Raw genomic sequence first — 23,865 nt, 5'->3', positions numbered from 1 at the left:
GACCATGGTTGCTGTCACCACCCCGGCCTACAGTCCCTCCATCTCACAGCCTGGAAGCTTCATGGCTAAACCTCATGGAGCTCCTATGCTCAGAACCAGTGAGGGAGGTCTTATTCGGCAGCAGGAAACCTTCTACTAGGGCTACATACTTGGCAAAGTGGAAAAGGTTCACATTCTGGTATGCTCCAGACTGCACAGCCCCGCTTCAGGCGTCCATACTTCTCATCCTGGAGTGCCTACTACACCTGAAACAGCAAGGCCTGGTAGTTTCATCCATCAAGGTGCATCTTGCTGCCATTTCAGCCTTTCACCCAGGAGTGGACGCATGTTCAGTCTTCGCCAGCCCCATGGTCGGCTATTTCTTCAAGGGTCTGGAACATCTATACCCACGAATTAGACAACTGGTCCCGGCGTGGGACCTTAACCTGGTCCTCTCCATGCTAATGGCCCCCCGTTTGAACCACTGGCGACTTGCTCAGTCGACTACCTGTCATGAAAGGTAGCCTTCCTAGTCACCATTATCTCTGCTAAGAGGGTATCTGAGTTAAAGGCCCTCACATGAGACTCCCTACCCATACGGTTTTCTATAAGGACAAGGTACAACTCAGACCTCACCTGGCCTTCCTTCCAAAGTTAGTGTCCCAATTCCATGCCAACCAGGACATTTTTCTACTGGTATTCTACCCTAAACCTCACGCGAGCTGCCAAGAGCAGAGGCTTCACTCACTGGATGTTCGAGTGCTGGCCTTTTACATCGAGCGCATGAAGCCGTTCCGTAATTTGATCCAGCTGTTTGTGGTGGACTGGATGAAAGGTCTCCCAGTCTCATTGCAGAGAATCTCATCGTGGATCACATCCTGCATCCGGACATATTACGAGCTAGCCAAAGTTCCAACTCCGGCACTTATGGCGCATTCCATGAGGACACAGGCTTTCTCGGCAATGTTCTTGGCCCAAGTACCAATACAAGAGATCATCAGAGTGGCAACATGGTTTTCGATGCATACATTCACCTCTCATTATGCCATCACCCAACACACCAGAGATGATGCAGCATTCGGGAGAGTGGTGCTCTAGTCAGTGATTCCATAACTCCAACCCCACCTCCTTGGAATCGATATGAGCAATCACTCAAAGAAAAAAAACAGTTACTTACCTTCTCGTAACTGTTCTTCGAGATGTGTTGCTCATATTCATTCCAAACCCACCTGCCTTCCCCTTTGTCGGAGTAGCCGGCAAGAAGGAACTGAGGAGGCGCTGGGTCAGCAGGGTCCTATATTCACTGCCATGGAGGCGCCACTCCAGGGGGCTCCATAGCTAAGGGAAAAACTCTTCAACGACTGTGCATGCAGTGTACGCACACCTAACTGGAATGGATATGAGCAACACATCTCGAAGAACAACAGTTACAAAAAGGTGAGTAACCATTTTTTACTTACCTATAACTGGAGTTCGTGGTGTGTGGTCCCTATCCATATTCCAACCCACCCTCCTTCTCCTCTGCTGTGGATCTGGTAGATCTGCAGTGGGGAAGAAACTGAAGATGCTGTCGGTCCACCCCACACTTTATCACCTCAGGTGAAACCACAAGGCGTACAAGGACACATGCGCAGACCAATGGACACTACTGTTTTGAAAAGCTCCAGGTGCATGGTGCATGCACATAACCCTCAGTGGAATACAGATAGGAACTACACATCTTGAAGAACCTCCCGTTACAGGTAAGTAACCTCCCCATATCAGTTTTGCATAAGAAACAGAGCAGTTAGAGTTCATAGTTAGAGAAGCACTTGATATATGCTTTTCCTTCAGTCTGTCTGGAATCGCAATTTCTGATCAAGCATGAGAAAACTAACGTCCAAAGTCTTGATAACTTTGTGTTAGCTGAAACATTCAGTTCCCAAACATATTAGAGATTGTAACAGCTGATTTCATCAGGCTTGTTGTTTTGTGTCACATTTTAGTAACTCAAAGCCAGGGCATATCTTTGATTCCATTCCTGAAATCTTTGTTGGCATGGCTTCAGAGAAGTTAGAGACATCTGTCTGAAATATCAGATAACATATTTCTAGCAGAAGACAATATAAATTTAGATGAAGACCTTTTGAAGCATGGTCTTAAGTCACATATTCTATGCACAGTATTCTATTAAGTTTACCTCCATGCAAGTTAAACCTCTTCCTATCATTCATTTGACTACAGTTTTGGCTTTCCAAGAAGGTGATAGAAAGTAAACTGGTTTCATGAGGGATATATTGCATTGAAATAGCTACTTTGGGTAGTCAGTGTGCATGTGTCTTGTGTGCACAAGCTTGGAATCTTTTGCATAGCCATGTCTGTCAGGGCCACTCTTGTGCCCTTTGCCTCCTTGTGATCCCACCAAGAACGTAAAAGATGGAGAAATCATGACCTTTTATGTTTCCTCTTACTGCCAATGGCTGTGAGACAGACGCTGGACTGCACTTTTGTCTAAGCTTCAAACTTAACTGTGAAGAAATGCTCTTCTTGTTATTTTAATTTGTAAATTTTTCATTGTATTTGGATATTCTGGGGAAAAAACAGAAGAGCTGACAGGAGAGAGCCCCCTGTACACGCTCCCTCATCCCCTATAGAGCAGGGCAAAGTTACACAACCATGAAAAAGACCAGACTCTCAGTGCTTGGGTTTAACCTCTGTCCTTTGTGTGATGGGTATAGCAGGTGTCTTTCTGCCTCAGGGAAGCTCATGTTACATGCTACATCTGCTTCTCCTTATCCTACACTTGGAAGTCAAGGGCTATGAGGCTCAAACTGCACCTCTTGGAGCAATCCATGAAAGTGGCATCAGACCCATTTGGAAGAAACATGGTCCCAACTGGAACCTTGGAGCCTTTCGTCACTAGTGCCCCAGATACTTCCTTGATATTGAAGACATCAGTGCAGAAGGTGGGACAAAGAGCCCCTTAACATTTTGTGTTGGATACAGAGCACTGCTGTGAATGCAGCTCCAAGTGGACATTATGTTTACCTCAGGTTGAGGACCTTCCAGGCCTTCCAGTTCCAAAGATGGTAGGAGGGCGCTGTCAGGAAAGAAAGCCAGAGAAGCTTTGGCCCTGGTGCCAACATCAATACTGAGCCCTTCTCATGCTGATACCCGCACTGGTCAAAGAACCACTCCAGCACCAAAGTTTGCCATTCAGTATCCACCCTCGCTTTTTCTCCAAGCACCAGTGTTGGCACCATCTTGGGCACTGGCATCATCTTCACCCAGAACTGTCCTTGAAGGTACCACCATTCCCAGGGGAGTTCTCCTCCTGTTCTCCAAGCTACTCCTCTCCTGGCTCCACTATCACTGATGAAGATATTGAACGGAACCGGCCTCAGACCAATCCCTGTGGGACCCATTCCATGTGCCGTTCCAGCTTGATTGTGCACCACTGATTACTATTCTAGTCATAGTAATAGAGTTTAAGGGACCACCAAATAGTCTGACCTGTATATTTCACAGCCCACCAGCATTACCCTGCGCCCACACACTAAACCTAACAACTGAAATTAGGCCTAAATATTACAGCCCCCCAGGCAGAGAATAGAAGGGACTGAGGTGCACCGGCGGTCAAGGCTTATGGAAGGGCAGGAAAATGATTGCGTGAGATGTATACAGATAATGCCAGCAAATAACCTGCACCCACATGCTGTAGAAGAAGGTGAAAAATCTTCAATCATTGCCAATCTGATGTGAGGAAAAATGTCTTCCAGACTCCAGATATGTGTGTGAAGTGTGTTTTGAGCCAGATTATGACTTGTGAATTTGAGAGGCTAGATTGTGATTGTTTCAAAAAACAAACAACAACAAAAAACACCCTGGTGTCCAGTGTGTGTGTGTGGTTTTTTTGCTCTTTCAAATTGGTTAAATAACTTATTCCTCAATGAGTGTACATACTTTTTTTGTCTTTGAAGAAATATGATTTAGAACTAACTTTATTGTTAAGGGTTTTTTAAAAAAACATATACTTCATATCCAATTTATAAGTTGAAGTAATAGACTGGATTTTGGAGTGACAATCTATATAAAGATGTATATAGGGGGATGGATAGCTAAGTGGTTCGAGCATTGGCCAGCGTTGTGAGGTCGATCCTTGGGAGGGCCATTTAGGGATCTGGGGCAAAAATCTGTCTGGGGATTGGTCCTGCTTTGAGCAGGGGGTTGGACTAGACGACCTCCTGAGGTCCCTTCCAATCATGATATTCTATGATTCTATGATATAGATAGCCAGATCTGTATAATGCAATTGGTACACATGTCCAGTGAAAATAGAATGTTGCATTTGCATAGTTGCCATTGCAATTAATTGAGAAAAACTCAGAAAAAGAAAGCCAAAGAAGCTTTGGCCCTGGTGCCAACATCAATACTGAGCCCTTCTCATGCTGATACCCGCACTGGTCAAAGAACCACTCCAGCACCAAAGTTTGTTGGTGAATAACGTAGCTGAAGTCGAAGAATCTTGTATCGAATTACCTACCGTCCTCACGGTGCGGGATCGACGTCCGCGGCTCCCCATGTCGACTCCGCTACCGCCGTTCGGGTTGGTGGAGTTCCGGAGTCGACAGGAGCTCATTCGGGGATCGATATATCGCGTCTAGATATATCACTACCCGATACGGCGGGTAGTGAAGACGTAGCCTATATTAACTGTTTTTGTCATGACTAATTGCTTCTATTTACTATACAGAAATTTCAAGACATTGAAGAAATGCATCTCCTTCACATGAAAGAGATTGTGGAATCATTGTCAAACACTGTAAAAGAAATTCATTTACAAATAGGCCAGGTGAGTGTATTTAAATTAATCTTTATATTAATCTGACTATAAATATTTTTAGATTTCTTATATTATGAAAAGTCATATCACGTATTGTTTCAGCTATGATTGCCAGTTTTTGGTCCATGACATAGACTTGTCTTCCATTAGAAAAAGGAGAGATGTGCCAGCAAAAATTTTTTCATGTAACCTTATGGTTCACTTTATGGCAATACAAGCTATGAAATTCAAATGTATAGATGCCACAACTATTATAGTACATCACTCTTTTGCCTTTGTAGGACTTCTTTATTACTTCCAATTGTGTAGACACTCGTGTCTTAATATGTAGGAGCAACATAACTAGAGAACTTTGAATGTATTACCTTTGAGCATGTAAAATCACAGTCTTTTTATGTTTACATATATCTGTGCCTTTATTCTTGAGTGATTGCATGTTACAGTAAACACACTGGGCCAAATTAATAGGTAATATAAATGGCTGTATAAGGTACATGTGACCAAGTAGGTATAAATTATACTCTGAATGGGGTGTGTAGGGTTTTAGCAGGAAAACAAACAAGAGGGTATACATCTTTCTGTTTGCTTTTTCTATTACAGCCTTGTGCTCCCATTCTCTCAGTAAGTAAATTACACCCACTTACTGAGATATAAATTACACCAGTGTTTAAATCACTTCTAACTTTGGCCACTGATTGCATTTATTTGTGTCCTCATAATTGTTATAAATTGAAATACATTCCTTATGTGCTTATACTTAATACATGTATGTGATGGATAGCTGCACTCGGAGTACATGTAGAGCCACGAGGGATATCATGCATTGTTCAGGATTATTCAGGGGCAGTATACACATTTCACTGATGATGTGTTTCTTTCAACCAGTATTCTTCAGTCTGTCAAAGTACTCATTCCTTATCCAAAAGTATATAATGCTAATATTTCAGTTACTTTTTTAAATAGTTCAGTCTTGATAAAAACAAAATATTATCTATATTCTGAAAACTAAACTAAAACTAAAAAAAAAAGCAAAATAGAATTTTATCAAATTCTGCAGCCAAACCTTATTTTTAGACTGAGAATAAGTATGAGAAATTTAAGACACAAAATAGCATCTTAACATAAATGTACCTCATTACCCATAATTACAGTTTCAATCAAGTTTCTGTAAGTTGCTGTTCTCCTTCATGACTTCTAAATTCTAATGTTTTTTTAATCAGATTCATATTTGGAAGGCTCTGTAAAGAATGAAGGTTTGGTTGATATAGAAATAGGATTATAGATAGATAAGGGTGAATCTGAATAAGATGATAGTACCTTTACAAAGAGGTCTGGGCTCTCACGTTGTTCCCCTTAGTATACCTATGCCATAGGAATTTTAACAGAAGGATAATATCTAAAAGTTCAACATTGTGTAGAAGTTCAGTATTCAAAATGGTATGTGTTTTTGAAGCATGAAAATCTCAAATGTTAAATGATTGATACTCTCAGGCAAATAGGGTTATGTTTTTCTAATTTCTGGGCAGTTATCCTCCTGTGTCTGAAGACCATTGAAAAGGCTTCTCTTTCAGTAACTGCTCTGGATAAGTTCTGCAAATTATGAATAAACTTTGGGTGTCCAAAATTGATTTCTTCTTTACTTAAATGGTATATTTCCACCTCTGGACTTTCATACTCTCCATTTTATGGACTATTTAAATCCTTTGTCTAATTGGCTGTACCAGGTATTAGTGAAGTGATACAGGAACTGACTATTGAGAGTCTACTGGTTATGGCCTTAGTCATTCTGGAGAGAATGAATCAGTGTTTTAATTTTTAGAAAGGGGGAAGGAAGGGGATTAGCCCTGCTTTTAGACAATTGTCAGTGCTCTGGTTAAAAACCACTATAGTTTAAAAAAAAAAAAAAGTCTTCTGTGATAAATGAAGGGGGCGGGGTAGCTCCCTTTTATGGACCCTGCCAGCCAGTTAGCTATTCTTTACCTGTAAAGGGTTAAAAGTCACTGCTATGCGTAGGTAAAAGGAAGTGAGTGGACACCTGGCCAAAAGAGCCAATGGGAAGGCTATAACTTTAAAATTGAACAATAACTCCCTTTTTGTCTGCCTGTCGTTCTTGGGGAGAGGTAGACTGGGCTGCAACTATGCTGTAAGAAGTTGGGGCCAGTTATGAAAAATCATCGGTATCATACCTAGAAACTACTCATTTGAAACCCCAGATATGTAAGTAGATCAGGAAATGTCTAGGAAGATCCGATCAGGTTTATCTCCTTTTATTTCTTTATGGCTTGTGGAGTCCTCTGTGCTAACCCAAGGTGCTTTTTGTTTGCTTGTAACCTTTAAGCTGGATCTCAAGAATTTTTTCTTGATGTTTAATCCTTGTAGCTGCTCTTTTTAAATCTAACAATAGCCTAAGTTCCTAAATATTTTTTCTTCCTTTTTGTTTTTTAATAAAATTTACCTTTTTAAAAAAAACAGAATTGGATTTTTGTGTCCTAAGAGGTTTGTGCACACGTTGTTTAATTAGGTGTTGGCAACAGCTGATTTCCTTTGTTTTTCTTTCTCAGCTCTTCCCTGAGGAGGAGAGGGGGTGACCGGGCTTGAGGGTACCCCACAGGAAGGAATTCCCAAGTGCGTCTTTCTGGGTTCTCAGAGGGGTTTTGCACTTGGGTGGTGGCAGATTTACCAATCCAAGGTCAGAAAAAAGCTGTGACCTTGGGAGTATAATACAAGCCTGGAGTGGAAAGTATTAATTTTTAGACTCCTTTCAGGCCCCCACCTTCTGCACTCAAAGTGGCAGAGGGAATCAGCCTTGACACCTTCTTTGATAGTTGATCTTCCAAATTTTCATTCACTGTCAAAATTAGCTTTTATATCAGTGCTGTTGGAACACACAATCAAGACTGAATGAAAACCAGGATACATTTTTCTTGAACATTTTCGTGATAATTTTTTCCCTTTTTGTCCAAATTTGAAGTTTCAAATTTTGACCAGCTCTGATGATCAGTTATGCAAAAAGCTTGTGCATTTGAAAAATTTCAGTCAGGTTTAGAACATGTCACAGTACAGAAACGGCAGTGAGAATATAAAGTGATTTACTAATGGATCCAGATGTAAATGCTCTACTCTTGCTTCTTTTGCTTAATTAGCAGCATTCCATACAGTGGATCATAGTAATCTCATCAAACACTTATCCCCAGTATGGCTGCAGTTATATCTTTCATGAATCTCAGCGCAATTTCATCTGGGTCTTTATGTTCTAATTCTGCAACCTTTATTATTATTATTATTATTATTATTATTATTTTATTTTCTTCTTTTTACTTGCTGTGTGCTTCTATTTAGATCAGTTTTAAGGAGGCATATTCTGCATATTTTTAGTTGTACAAATGTTGCTGACATACACCTCTACCCTAATATAACACGACTTTGGATATAACACGGTAAAGCAGTGCTCCGGGGGATCAAAGCAAGTTCAGTATAACGCAGTTTCACCTATAACGTGCTAAGATTTTTTGGCTCCCGAGGACAACGTTATATCGGGGTAGAGGTGTATATATTTCAAGGAGATTTCTTGTTCTTTTTTCTCCATGAGCAGATGCTGGTTCATAGTGTTTATAGTTACCCAGTTCAGTTGTCTCTTGCATTTAGGACAAGAATATGTATATATCAGAAAGCGAATTTGTCTGTTGGTTACAGTAGGGGACTGGAAGTCTGGAGACCTGTTGCCTGATTTGGGGAGGGTTAGTAGGGACAGTGGAATTTATCCACTTAATTTAGTTTTATTTAATAATTAATGTTCTAATTAATTAAGAATGTTAATAATAATTAATAGTTATTAATAATATGGGTATGGCTCGCCAATATGTGTGATCAGAAGATAAAAGTTCGTCTTGAATCAGGCTTCACAGAATTTAATACAAGGAGATTGGGGTATAACAGGAATTACACTGAGACAAAGTTTAGTCAAACAAGACCTTTTATTTAAAATCAATGAAACAAGAAGTAAATGTAAAATGTTAAAAGCAGTATGAGATTACAAAGTTACAAAATATCACAGTTCTTTAAGAGATATGATATATTACACAGTTCTAAATGCACTTTGCAGCAAATAGTACTAAAGTGAATTTCACACCTCTGCTAGAGGAAGTATAGTTATAAAGAAACTGGTTATGAGCTAAACCCTTCTTAGCATAGATGCTTTAGAGGTGAAGTAGAAATTAAGAATTATTTCATACTCACAACTTTGAAAAGAATTAATACTATGACTTAGTATTGACAGCGTTCATAGGAGAAAAAGGCTTTGAAGCAGGTTGAGACGACCAGGAAACAGAGAGATGTATCGCCTGCCCTAATGGTGGATTATCACACCTTTTATAGGGAGATATCTTTCCTCCTATGCCCAAATTTGTCTTTCCCCCATGGAAAGGTGAGGGTACCTGTTTTCATAGGCTGACCTTTGTGTACGTATTAAATGACGCATCTGCGGGTGTATGTGTTACATTTGTGGTCAAAAATACCCTCCTTTTTACCCTAACTAGGTGAAAGGTTAGCAGATATTCAGAAAGTCCCTAGACAATTTGCGTAGGTTTGTTTCCTAGTATCACTTTTCTGAGTAAGGGTCTTAAAGGTTGCTTTCAGCATCACAGAGGAAATAGGCCAGGATGTCTGGTTTAGAAACTTCTAGGTATCTTGCATTTATAGCTATTGCAAATTCTATTAATCTATGCAGCCTACACACTTTTATCAAAAAGACATTTTATACAGACCAACAGATTAATCCTCAGGGCTACAGACCTGGATTTCATTCCCAATTCTGCCCCTGGACTTTGTGAGACCTTAAGAAGATAATTTCACCTCTGTTTCCCAATTTGTAAGATAGACATAAAACCCATACTTGTAAAAAACTCTGATATCTTCAGATAAAATACCCCATAAGTACAATATTCTTGGGGTGGTGGTATTTATTGCTGTCAGTCATCCATCTTGAACGACAGTGGTGTGGCAAAGTAATTCAATTACTGTGTGTCATGCTGTTGCATTGCAAGTGGCTAAAATGTCCAATTCTTGAGCAATAGTCCTTGCCCCAAATAGTGCAGGCATAAGGCTCCAGGCCAGAGGATGAATCCAGCACACTACTAGCTTTTGAGACCATCAGCGATTTCCTCTTCACTTTCCTCTCTCCATGTATTATTTATTGGTTACTTATTACCACCATAACATTTGTAGCTTTGTTCTTTTAATCTTTAGTATAATGGATGTTTCATTTCACCAGTATAATCCAAAATGAAGTCAGTGGTATTATGTTTTATTTCATTTTCATATTGTTGAAAAATATGCTAGGTGCTTTACTGAAATACACAAGATAAGAAACCTGCCTTCAAGAACTTAACCTCTATTATTAGCAGTGATGCAATGAATGGGTGACAAATGGGATGAGGCGGAACAGTGTTTACAGTAGCAAGATTATGTGGTGACTGTTTTTGGTATGTGTATTTCTTATAGCTTATATTTCACAACTCTGCCACTCCCTGTGTGTTCACTCTTTCCTTGTACTGTGTAATCTTTGCCTCTGCTCAGCCATCCAAACATGCCAGTAGTCGCTACCCATTTGTCAACTTCTCACGTAAACATCTCCTTCAACACAATTCCTTGCACATATAACACTCTCCCTCAATTTATCTGTGAGGTCACTTTTGTCTCCTCCTTCAAATCCCTCAAGAGCAACCTCTGCTGTTCTGCTTAAAAAAACACAGTCCAGCTGATAATGGGTGTGTTGAGAGGCTCTTGAGTATAGTCAAAACACATAATGTAAATAGGTATGTAATAGATATCCGACTATAAATACTATATTTAAAAAAACTATTCAAAGAATATTAAAGTTGCCAAATCACGCACTCAAAAAGTTAGGAAATGCAAGAATTAAGGTTGCTTGTACAACCTTAATTCAGCTCCCTTGTGCATTATGATATGTTTAATTATATGAACTTATTCTATTTTTTGTATAGAACCCCTTCCTCAGTTGGTGCACAGGATGGATGCCAGCATGTGGCCCAGTGCATTATTTACTTAACACTGTCCAAACCCTGCACTGAATACAGAATTATTAATTTCTTCATTGGCTTTTCTGTGATGCTCTCATGGTAATATTTTTTACAAACATTAATGAATATATCTTTACTACAACCCTATGAGAGAATGTGATATTATCACCACTTTACAGATGAAGAACATAGATTCAGTCACAATTGTCAAGTGTTCACTATTTTAGGTGCCCAGTTCAGCCTACGGCCTGAATTTTAGCATTTTATAGCAGTTTGTGTTCTCAGCAGAGTTCCCATCAGCCTCAGTTGCATTTGTGAATATTCAGCATGTAATCAGACCCAAGTGCCTCAGGTTGGGTACCCAGAAAATAAGGAACACACAGTGGCCACTTGTGGAATCTTTTTTTTGTTTGTTTTATGACGTACCTGGCATCACATAGGAACTCTGTGGCATAGGCAGGGTTATAATCCAGTTATTCAGGTGACATTCAGCTGCATTAACCATGACATCATCTTTCCTTTCTGAAGTTCTCAGCCTCATTCACTACAAAAATAGTTAAATCTTCTTTAGTTAAATGAAGCTACTTTAAATATGTTGGATATGTAAGGAACAAATTTTATCAAAATTCATCAAAACATTTTGCAATTACTGAATTACTAAACAAAGGAAGTATTATCTGCAGTTAGTGAAAAGAACTAATTGGTCCTGACCACCATCCCCTTCAAGGTTTTAAAACTAGTAGATCTCATCTTCTCACACTTCATTTTTATTCATAGATTAGAAGAGGAAAAAACTTTCCTGCTTTTTCAGCTCTCAGTTGGTTTCTTGACTTGGAACAAACTAATCATCAACCTGAACGTTGAATAAATTAAAATGAAGAAAATATTCTCTCTGCAGCTGCAGAAGAGGCTACTGCTGTTAAAAGCTGTTTTAACTTCAATCGACCCTGATTTCAGGTGTTTGATTAATGACTTCCACCAGTGCAGTGACTACATTTAAAATTTGGCAGCAAGTTTTTTAAAATTAATTTCAATTTTAAAATATATATTTTTTTAAAGATTTTAATAAATTATTGTAAATCTTAACATTGTCATAATTTCAAGTTTATATTTAAATAGATTTGTTTTTAAAAAATCAAATCAAATTATTATTATTTTTTTTTAGTCACCTATTTTTATTTAGGCAACTAATTGTATAGTCCTCATTTTCAGGGTGCCCATTTTAAGATGCAGCAGTCTCATTTGCAGAACCACTAAGCACTCTCAGCTGCAACTGAAGTTAGTGGGCACTGTGTTATATAATGACTATCACCTGATTCTTCAGAGTACTTAACATCACCATTTGGCGACCCAAAATTAGTGGACTCTTTTTTACCTTAATCACTGAGCCTCAGTTCCCCATCTGTAAAATGGGCATAACAGTAGACCCTCACAGGAGTTAATTAGTTAATGTTTAGTGAAGCATTTAAATGAGTACCATAACACAGCCCATGAGAAAATTAATAATTATGTATTTAGAGCAGGGTTTTAATAGTGTGCGGTTAATAAGACATGGGCCTCACATAAACAGTGAGGATAAAACAAAATGTTGTGCAGCTGCTCATTTAGTGAGCACCATCTATTTTCTGCACTGAATGAGGCAGGGGGTTACTGGGTTTTTTTTGTTGTGTGTTTTTTTTTTTAAACAGATGTGATCCTGTAATTAAAGATGGAATCATAAAATGTATACATAAAGATCCTGAATGAAAGTTGCACAAGCAACATTAATTCTGGACTTGCTTATATTTTGAGTGTTTGACTTTGCAAACTTAATGTGTTTTTAGCATGCATGCATGTGTGTTTTAAAATGCTGTGGCTATATGTCTGTTTTGTCTTGGAGCCTTGGGGTGGGGGCAAGGTAAATAGAGAACAAATGAGACATGCTGATGCTTTGTGTGGTAGAGAATGTTCCTTGCTATGTGTGTTTACAGCATGGAATGTAATGGGGCTTTCTGCCTGATTGGAGCCTACCACAATACATATAATAAATATTTTGTCCAATCTCTAAATAGGATTTTTAGCTAGATGACTGTACTTAGCCTGTAGTACTTTTCAAATTTTCTAAGCCTCAAATGTACCCCAAATTTTCTGGTATTTCATGTGTATAAATATTTTTTTTGTTCTTCGAGTATGTCTCTCTGTATATCTCATTGTATGTGCACATGTGTCTCACATGCACCGGTTTGGATTTTTTTAATAGGAATGTCTGTTGGGGTTGTGCACATGACCTGTACCACCTCGTGCTCTTGTGCAAGGGCAAAAAGGGCGAAATGGCTGCAACCTTCCCTCTGTTCCCTCTTACTGCTTGTGGCAGTGAAATGGAATCTGGCAAGTGTCTTACTGCTACTTTCTCTGTGTTTCAAGCTCACTTCCTATGCTATTTTGGTGAAGAAACTCTCTTCACAGTCATTATCTCTTATGCTCTTTAATTTCTTTATTTTTCTTTTTTGAATGCCCAAATTAAACACAGATTGCGACCCTCATCCCCGTACATCTCTTTATACTGTGAGACAAAGTGCCCCACACTAACCAACATGGTGAACTCTAAACCCTCAGGGTTTAAACCCTCTCTCATCCCTGATGGACTCATTCCCCTGGTCAATGGGCATAACTAGTTCCTATAGTGTTTGGGGAAGACCCACATCCCTGATCAGTGTTTGGTATTGAAATCCTTCTTGTTGAGGATTTGCAAGTCAAGGCACTTACAGATGAAACTATACCCATTCGAGCATTCAATGCATGTCATCTCAGACCCAAAGGAGATAACCACCTACAAAAAATCGAAAGGGTTGTCCTCAGTGAGTACCTCTGGGAGCAGACACTGCACCCTGGCAGTGACAGAAGGACAGGGGAAAATAACACCATAGAAATTGACCCTAAACATCTTACAATGGGGGCCTTTGGCACCGGCCACTGCTACCCTAGCTTCATCAACCCCTTCAGCACAAGTACTGACAGATTTGGCATTGGGCCTCACCACCAATGTCTCTGGCATGAGAACTGGCACCAGCACCCCAACACCAGAGCAAGACCAAAAGGCAGGGCCAGGCAGAGTCAGACATGGCTTCAGACACCACCCCAAGAAGACAAGAATAGACATCATACCTTCTAAGGGCAAGGTGGCTGTCCTCCTTTGAGAGTAGTACTAGGTAAACCAGCAGTGACACTGGCACAGACACAAGCCAAGACACCCAGTGCTGATTACAGGATCAAGATGTGCCCTCATGGAACAGTTGAGATCCCTTCCTGGGAAGTCCATAAATATTGGGATAATGCCAGGTACCGAAGGTGCTATTCAAAGAGTGTTACTCTTCATCACAGTCAACTGACCAAGTCTTCTCTCCAATGCTGAACAAGGATGATTTGCTTGTAGGCACTGAGAGAGAGTCTGTACCAGAGATTCCTCATGCAAGGCACCACCACAAGAAAGACATGAGTTGCATTGAGCTGACCAGTCAGCAGAGGGCCTGTATCCATACTCTGTGCCACTCTGGCCATACTGATGCTATTGGGGACCTTTATCTCAAATGTCCCACAATAGATTCCCTTCCTGTGGGTTCAGAAAGAAGCGATTGAGTTCCTTCGGCAGCATCACTAACTATACACTGCCATCTGTCCCTATGGGTCAGTGGTCTGGAAACTGGGAGCAATGCAAAAATCACAGCACCTTCAGTTTCCTTTGAAAGAATAGTCCTTGTCGCAGGACTAGGCAGTCTTGTTGGCCTGTATGTGAGGCCCTGCCCCAATGGCTGGTGACTTGAAAGCCTTTCAGGATCTTTTGTCTCACATCATGGAGATTAGATCTCAAAACAGTGATTATACAAGAGAAATCACATAAACTCTTTGACATTTTTGACCGTGTAAGTTTCAGCCATGATTGCTCTCCCAATTAATGAGGTCATACTAGAGCCAGGCAAAGGGGCACTCTCAAACCACCATCCAGCCTATTTCCAAAGTGTTGAAGAAATGTTATAAAGTGCCCCTGAAAAGCTTCAAACACTTCTGCTCCCACCCGAATCCAGGATTATTGTCAACTGCAGCAGTGCAGGAGAGGTTGAAATTGATTAAAGGAATGTCCAAAAATAAAGATCTTAAAAAAGCTAGACTAGTTCAGGCACAGAGTCCACTTGGCCACCTCACTGCAGCATCATATGGTGAACAATCAGGTGTTGTCAGGAAATTATATTTGGCAAACATGGGAAAGGGTAACTTTCATCATGGCAAAAGTACCATAGGACACTAGAGGGAAAATAAGAGGTCACATAGTTGCTGGAGAAACCCTATAGACAGCCATGGATGCCTCTGACCTGGCCGCAAGCTTAATGGCCATAGCTGGCCTCTTAGCTGTTAGGATCTGGAATATGAAGAGAAGTCTTAGACACTATCCAGGACCTACTGTTTGAGGGGATGGAGCTCTTCAGTAAGAAAACATTGTCTAACATGAAAACCAGCTATAATGTTATGGACTTGCCTCGCTGTATTCTACCACATGCTGGCACGCATGTATGTGATGCTGCTTGCCAGACTTCATTTGTGAACCCTCCAGCCAAAGCTGTTCTGTTCCCCAAGGAGACATTAATTACACAGGAAAGCGTCAATGCCGCATTGTGTCATTTCAGAACTGATTTGTGTTGCCTGTGAAGATTTGCACTATGTGGTTTCAGAGGACAGGCAGGTGGTTGGATCCCACAAATGTGAGTACCCTTTTCAGTCCCTATCACAACAAAGATACTCATTATGGACATCTTCTGGATGATATGCAACTACAATCCATCAGATTAATCTTTACCATGTTTGTGCCTGTCCTCTTAAACCCTATAGTGAAAGCTTTGTATTGTCTGTTAAAGATATGCATTATGTAAACAAACAAGGGAGTGCCTGCTCCTCAACTCTGTGCCTAGAGGCTATCAAATTCTGCACTTGGTGCCATTAGAATGACATGACCCTGATGGCCCTTCACCTCCCAGTAGTCAGAACCAGCCTACTGGATTTCCTGAACAGGCAATCAGTGACCAGTCACCAACGGTCCTTGCACCAGTCCAATAAGACTGATAGTCTGTCATTGGGGATTCCTCACAATCGACTTGTTTGCTGCCAAGAGCAACTCCAGTGATCAGAACTACAGCTCCAGAGGAGATCTGAATCCAGGATCATTATCAGATGTCTCAGTCATGCAGTGAAACAGAAGCTTACTGTCTGCTTTTCCTTTGATTTCCCCTGATTGCAGGGCAGCCTCCAAAACAAAGAGAGACAAACTTCTCTCACCATGATCATTCTCATAGTTTCATACTGGCCAAGTTAGTTTTGGTTGACAAACCCAGGGCAGATATCAGTTCAGCCTCTGATCCAGCTTCCGGTTCACCTGGACCTGATCTTGCCCAAAGCCACACTTGACAACAGAAGAAACAAAATTGTTCACACTAGCTGTTCCAAGGATATTCCTTTTGTTATACGGACAGGACCAAACCATTCACACTGCCGCTCCAGTTTTTGATAGATATAGCTGGACATTCTAAACGTCAAGCCATCACTTCTAAGTGGATAACCCAATGTATCTTGCTGTGTTACTAGCTGACTAGAGTACCTCTCCCACTGAACATCAAAGTTTACTCCACAAGAGCAAAAGTAACATCCTCTAACTGCTTCAGGAATGTGCTGATAGCTGCAACTTGTAAGATCATAATGTGGACTAACCCACTAATTTTTGTCAAACACTGTGGCTTGGGATATAGTGGCTATTTTGGGAGAGCAGTACTTGAATCACTGCTCAACTGATGTAGCTGAAACATCTCATCCCCGCCGTTCTGAGATACTGCTTGCCATTCACCTACAGAGACATACTTAAAGAAGAGAGAATGCTTGCTTACCCTACAGAAACTGTGGTTCTTCATGGCATCAGTGTGAATCCCATGACCCCCCTCCCCGACCTCCCTTTTCATAGTCCTCAGCTACTACGGCTTTGAATTGCAAGGAAACTCTGTGTGGTCCATGGCTGTTGCACCCTTTATGCCCTCTCATGGAAGCACAAGGAGGGACAGTGCTCATGCGTGACCCAAATGGACACTGTTGTTTAAATAAATAAATAAATAAAAATTTGCTCTTGTGTGCATAGGGTAAGTAATTGTTCATCATCATTTTGGTTTTCTCCTCTCTGCCACCACTTATTACCAGTGGACCAGGCATATGCTTGGTTACATTAGAATTATTTGATCTTTTTAAGAAAAATATTTTGGTTTTGTGCCAATTTTGTTGATTTGTATGCTGTTTTCATGTTTTAGACACTCTTTATCCAGCCTGGTGGACAAGTGATTGTGCTAGTGGCAATATGCTGTATGTGGGGGACTCATAGCAGAAACAAGCAACTTCTGCTTTCTTCCACCAGATGCCGCCCATTGCCTCTGCAGTATGCTGAGTTTGAGTGTATCAGAGGTTTGAAGGAGTTATGAAACATTGCTAAGTTTCTATTAAAATCGTTTTATTTTTTGTCTTGCTAAATAGTACTTTATTTTCTTAATTCAGTTCCATCTTTATTATCTGAAGCTCCTTGTTATCTGAAACAGGGTCATGTTCTCTGATTTCTACTCATTATATGGGGGGGGGAATCCCTCAGTAAACTGAAATTTTCTACATTTTAGAGAATTCTGAACTTTCAATAAATTGAAAGCAGCAAAGAGTCCTGTGGAACCTTATAGACTAACAGACATACTGGAGCATGAGCTTTCGTGGGTGAGTACCCACTTCATTGTATTCACCCACGAAAGCTCATCTCCAATACGTCTGTTAGTCTATAAGGTTCCACAGGACTCTTTGCTGCTTTTACAGATCCAGACTAACACGGCTACACCTGATACTCAATAAATTGAAGTTATCCATATTCCCTTATTGTATTTGGATAATCAAGGTCAAATTTTGCATAATGTTCAAGTGTGTATACCAGGAAACAGAATATTATCTTGCCTTTTAAAAAGTTAAAGGAATTGTCAGTGTTTACTGGAAAGCTTTCTTCCCCAGATTTCAGGTCTATATTTGTTTCATATGCAATTGGGATATTATACTCACTTATTTTAGGCAAAACTCTCGAAGTCCGTGCCTGGACCTTAAAAAGCTTTAGAACATTATACTGTATTATGCTTTTTTGGGAGTTATGGGGCTGTGTTAAAAATATTTAAGCAAGCTTTGGAGTCAGTGGTTTTTCCTACAGATACTACTCTGAGGTCAGCATAATTATGTGTAAACAATAAACTTTATTCTTTCCTATAATTTGTTAATGCATTGAAATGTAACTTTATTTATAGTTCAGAATGGGAATGTCTATATCCTGAGCAATTAAAAAAAAATTGTGCCTAGTAGATTGTTCTGCTGCTGTTTATTATTTTAACATTTTTATTTCTAAAATACCTATCCATATTGCTGGGTTGGAGAGGCGCTTTCTGAGCACTGCTCTTAGCCAGGTACGTGGAAGCTATGATTGTACAATGTTACATGTTTACACTCTCGCTCACTGTTGCTGTCCCAGAATGCTTGTCTTCCTAATTTATGGACGAGACTGTCTATCATAATTGTTGCTGTGTATAATCTCTTCTCATTATTTATTTATAATAAAATCAGTTTAGAAAGAAGAAATGGAAGAAAATCCTAGATCCATTTTCACTAACAGTCATTCTCTGCTTTGCCCCTCCTGTGAATCCTCCTTGGCACATACCTAGGGTTACAGGAACAAAGTGGTTTCATCGCTAAGATGTCTGGTCATGTTCTTAAAAGGCTGAAGAACTTATTCTGGAAGACCTTTTAAACACTTAACTATAGGAAAATCAACTGTTTTAGCTAATCAGTTTCTCCAAATATTGTTTTTTACCTTTATTTCATTTATTTTCTTAAAGGTTCATGAAGAATTTATTAATAACATGGCAAATACTACAGTTGAAAGTTTGATACAAAAATTTGCAGAGTCAAAAGGCACTGGCAAGGAGAGACCTGGTAAGAGATTATATATGCAAGAAGAATTGGAAATATAAATTTTAGAATTTATTTGGCAAGTTTGCACATTTAATACAGGTCATTGATTTTGTATAATGTACACTGTTATTAATTTGTTTATAGTCTTCAATTCTCATACAATAACCTGTAATTTTTTTATTAGTGTATCATATTACTATTACTACAATGAGTTTCTGGACATACTGATTGACAGTTGACTTAGCTATACATGTAGGATATTTTATTGATGTAAGTGTTGTCAGAGGGGGTTTGACTGTAGCTGTGTTTGCACAGAAAGTGGGAGAGAATAAAATCTTATATTAATTAAATTTTAGTGTTGAATGGTTAATCACTGAAAACTGTTGTCAGTTAATCTCAAAGTTTAAAATTCTCTGTACTCTCTTATCTCTTCTCCTTTGTGCTTTTTGCATTACAGTTTAATCGCACAATCATATTATCAAATTCAATATAATTTACAACTTGCCCTAAAACTTTAGATATATGATTTTACATTTACACTAATTTATCTGTGGTAATTGTTCAGTATAACTTTATTAACTAAACTTTTATTTTCAAAATTATATATTTTAGTACTTTTGCCGGTACTAGCGTGTGGACACTCTGGTTCAGCCTCTGTGCCCCCTACCATTCAGGTGTGGCATCATGGGTGAGCCCTCCTTTAGATTCTCCTCTCCTGGGCTTAGACAAATCCAAACAGACCTTCTGTGTGTTAAGAGCAGCCCCCCTTTTCAGAGGATCTCATTTATTGGCAACAAAGATGAAAGTAAACATAAGCAAGACCTTGTTCGTGTATCCGTAGAAAATTCGCTATCTTGGGATCAGTCCAACTAACTTCTTGGTCTGATGGCCAAGGGGCACTCCAGGCCAAGCTCCTCATCTGGAGCCAGGACTTCTAGATTGCTCCTGCTCTCTTCCCTTGGAGCTCAGCTGCTGTTTTTTTCTTTCAGCCTGCTCCTGTTCCCTTGAACTGGAGAACAATCTCAGGTTCCTTCGTTTCAGGGTATTTCTGTTCCCTTCAGAGCAGTCTGTCTCTCTCTGGAACCCTCTTAGTTCCTTCCCCTGGGATACTTCTGTTTCCCACCTGGGAACTCTCACTCCCTGGGGTTGCCCTCCTTCCTAAAAGCCCCCTCAACTCAGAGGAACTTCCTCCTGGGAGTATTCTCCCTGATTGAGCTTAAGAAACCTTTTTATAGAGTGCAGGTGCTCCTTTACTGTTGACCATTAAACAGTCATTTGGGGCAAGCGGTTACTCCAAAGTGGGTCTCACAAGGGCTTTCATGGGCAATCTAGGCCCTGACTCCTCTCTTAAGGGCCAGTTGCCCCATGAAACAATGCTTTATATATTTTCTCTTTCACCAGCAGCACAGCCTTCCTTAGGGCAAATATGTAGTGGAGTTGCAACCCTGTGCAGCAGGCCACAATACTAATCAAATACAGCCAGTCTGTCTCCATCTATGGAAAAGCAGATGGACCAAATCTGAGTTGCGCTTCATTCTGTTTTAGCCATTTGAAACATTGGGAAATATGAAAATGGCAAAAAAGTCAAGATTGTCAGCAAAAACAACACATGCCTAAACGTGCTCGGTATCCTTGGAAATTTCCGGCTATGCAGTGGCAGTAAATCCACATAGACTGTGCTGGAACATTTACGGGTAGCCTTGGCAGAATTTGGTTTTGGTTTCAATTTCAAAGTATTTTTTAATTTTTTTTTTTTTTTAATTTTGAACTATTTTAATTATTACAGTTCGGGTCGAGTTTTAGGGTTAAGTCAGCGCTGACAGCAGGGCTACATTGGGCTCCCTGCATGGCATAAAGACTCAAGACATTGGAGTGTAAGGTGTGGGGGTGGCTGCAGTCCTGTCCTAGCTTAATAGAGACCCCCAGCCAAGGCTGCAAGGAGAAGGACGAACCTCGGGCTGTGGGGGAAGACATCCCACTGCTGAACAGTTCCTGGCCTGCGATAGTTCTTGCACTTCTGGCTGATGAGGGAGTGAGCAGGACCCTAACAGCAGGGCTGATTACATTAGATCCCTGCAGGCACAATGTGCGGAGAAGGCTGTGGTCCTGGTGGGACAGAGCAGAGCCCTGGCCAGGGTCTCATCATTCTCCTCGCAGCCCTGGCTGGGACATTTCTGTTCCCCAGCAGGAATGCAGCCCTCTCTGCACCTTCGAGATGCAGTGATCCAGTGTCACCCAGACCTTTGGCTGTGTAAGGAGCCCTCTGCAGCCCTGCTGTCTAGTCCCTGCTCCCTCACTCCCATGACAGCAGGGCTGCAGAGGGCTTTTCCACAAAGCTGGTGACACCCAATCCCTACGGGGACAAAGTTGTGGGGGGAAGGCTACACTTGCATAACTGTTATTGCTGGATATTTTCTTGTCAATTTCAGTGTGAGCAGAAATCTACGTTTACCAACATCTGTCGATTTAAATCAGATCCTGCCAAGCCTGTTTACAGGGCATATGTTTTTGATTGCAGCAAGTAGATGCACATTCAGGGAAGCCATACGACCACAGAAGTGGGTGGCTGTTGCCTGGTGGAAACTGGCAATGCAAGACTTCTGTAGGTCAGTTGAAAATCCCTTTGGTGTTGGAAAGTCTGCTGAAAGGGTTATGTATGTGCAGACCGTTAACGCTGTGTCCTACCTATGGGTGGTTGCCATAAGCAAAGTTCCGGAAATAATAGCTGACTGTCAGAGGATGGGATTTCTGAACTGAGCTGAGGCCATTGACGGCACCCACATCCCAGTATTTTGCCCACCAAAAGGGGCAAGTGAGTTTCTGAACCAAAAAGGTGGTGGTCTCTTGTTCTGCAAGGCTTAGTGGACCTCAGAGGCAGATTCATGAATACCAACATGGGAAACACTGGAAAGATTCACAACAGCAAGATGCTGAGAAGATTGGGATTGTACTTGAAGGGGCAAGGAAGGGACTTCATTCCCTAGAAACTACGTGGTTCTCTATGGTGTGTCCGTGCCAACTGTTATTTTGGGGTACCCTGCATACCTGCTCCTAACTTGGATCATGAAACCATATTCCGACATCAATGACTCTGGGAAAAGGGAATTCAGTTACAACCATAGTAACTGCAAAATGGTTGTGGAGTGCACATTTGGTAGGCTGAGATCTCATTGGCGCTGCCTATGCACCCATCTGGATCCCAGTGTGGCCAGTGCTTTTAACATAATCACCACCTGCTGCACACTGCATAACGTTTGTGAAGGTAAAAAGGAGTGCTTCCCATCCTATGTCGGCACAGGACAAGTCTGGTTTACAAACTTTGTACAGGCAGCTAGATCCCACCCATGTGTCCACTCATCCTAGTTCCCAGCAGGCAAGAGAAGTGATGCCATGTGTTCGCACCTCTTGGCACAGCAGGAAGGCAGAGGGTGATATCTGCCTGTGCTGAGGGTTACTTTTACACCCTGTACAGCTGCTGGAAAAGCATATGAGGGAACATTGGCACATATTTGTGGGGCTACTTACTGTTGTGAGGGTGTTGTTCCCCTATAGCAGACAGTCATTAGCTTTTCGTTCATGTGACTATTCTCTCATTACAGATAATCTGAGTGAGGTGCCCTACTATATTATCACATTAGGGTTGGGTTTGTGCGGTGGAGGGTGGCAGCAAAATTGTAATGCTGTTGTGCAGTTCTTTAGTCTTAAATGGTCACACTTATTTGCATACCTCGGTTATTGGGAGCACTCAGTTGGTCTTTGTGACCTTATCTACATTTGGTTTCAGGATGTGGGGGTGCACATATTCTTTTTTAGGTGTTCATTGTCAACAGTGCTAACTGCACTTGGTGGCTGTTATGGAGTACAATCTCAAGGTTGAAACAGGTCAATGTTTAGAGGGAGTGGGGGGCATTTAATCACTAGGTAGTGGCAGATGCCTGTGTTGTTACTTTAATTATTTCATTTTCCTGCATCTGAACCAAGCCATAAAGATGTTTGTTTACCCATTGTCTGTGTTGTGAATTCTGCTGCTTTTAGAGCTAGCAGTGCCTTCTGTAAGCACATAACAATGTACTTTCCTCATCCGTCCCATGTATCCTTGGGACTGCGGCTATATCTTAACCTGGGTGGGGGAGATTTGGGTGTGGGGCAGACAGAAAAGTGTTTGCAGTATGATGGCACCAGATATTTATGCTATTCCATTTCATGTGCTGTGCATCATGGGGCCGAATCCCAAATGAGAAAACACCTTACACTCATTGTACTTAGGAATGAGGGACCATACACTAGTCGAAGAAACTGTGACATTTAAGTACTATGGGAGGTGTAATTGAAATATTTTAAAAGGAAATGTAAACCAACGAAACATAACCAGACTGAATCTGACGACAATGGTCAAATGTTAATGTCTCCACGCTTGTCTTCTTGCCCTCTCCCTTACCCTGAAAAGGAGGGGAAATTACTGTGGAAAATCATTCTTTGGGACAACCAGGGATGTCTTCTGTTGGTGTTTAAGGGGGGGTACTTTTGGTGGGCTTCAGGGACTCATTGTTCTGCTCCGGGATGTCCCCAGGCAAGGCGGTTTGCATACTGGTGTATTTTGGGTGCTGAGTTGTACGGGCTCCTGCTGGTCCCTCGGGGCAGGGATTAGGTCCTCCACCTCAGCAGTGCTCTGGGTGGCAGCCAGAGGCGGCCGTGGTGGTGGCAGCTCTTCATGAAGAGATGCAATGGCCATGGCAACAGGCAGACCCCAAACTTGTTTGACCACCAGTTCTATCATTCTGTCTGCTATGGAATGCTCCTGTTCACTAAGGCATGCCTCCTTCTCCATGAACTGGTTCATCGGTGTCTCTTCCTGTTGAAGAGACTGATTTTTCCCATGCCCTGGTGGAACTCAAACTGCTCCTGATTCCTCCTGTCCATGTCAACGAGCACATCCTCCAGGGTCTTTCTCTGTCTGATTTTGCTCTCTCTGTGGTGCTGCTCCTGTCCTCCCAGAAGAATGTTTTCCCTCTCAGGGGGTGATGGTCCTGC

General features: G+C 41.1%; 1 protein-coding gene across 4 annotated transcripts in view; it reads left to right on the top strand.

The window, feature by feature from the left end:
- The window catches only part of FCHO2 (FCH and mu domain containing endocytic adaptor 2), a 212,763-nt gene that overhangs the window by 60,102 nt on the left and 128,796 nt on the right, over positions 1 to 23,865 (top strand). For all 4 annotated transcript variants that reach the window (XM_039543173.1, XM_039543171.1, XM_039543172.1 and 1 more), the window contains 2 exons: positions 4,712 to 4,810; positions 18,759 to 18,855. In XM_039543173.1, coding sequence (XP_039399107.1) covers positions 4,712 to 4,810; positions 18,759 to 18,855 — 196 coding nt within the window. The remainder of the gene's footprint in view (positions 1 to 4,711; positions 4,811 to 18,758; positions 18,856 to 23,865) is intronic.

Source organism: Mauremys reevesii, linkage group 6 (genome assembly GCF_016161935.1).
Source record: "Mauremys reevesii isolate NIE-2019 linkage group 6, ASM1616193v1, whole genome shotgun sequence".
Lineage (NCBI taxonomy): Eukaryota > Metazoa > Chordata > Testudines > Geoemydidae > Mauremys > Mauremys reevesii.
Note: the sequence above shows the minus strand (reverse complement) of the source record. Positions and strands in the feature narration are given on the sequence as shown.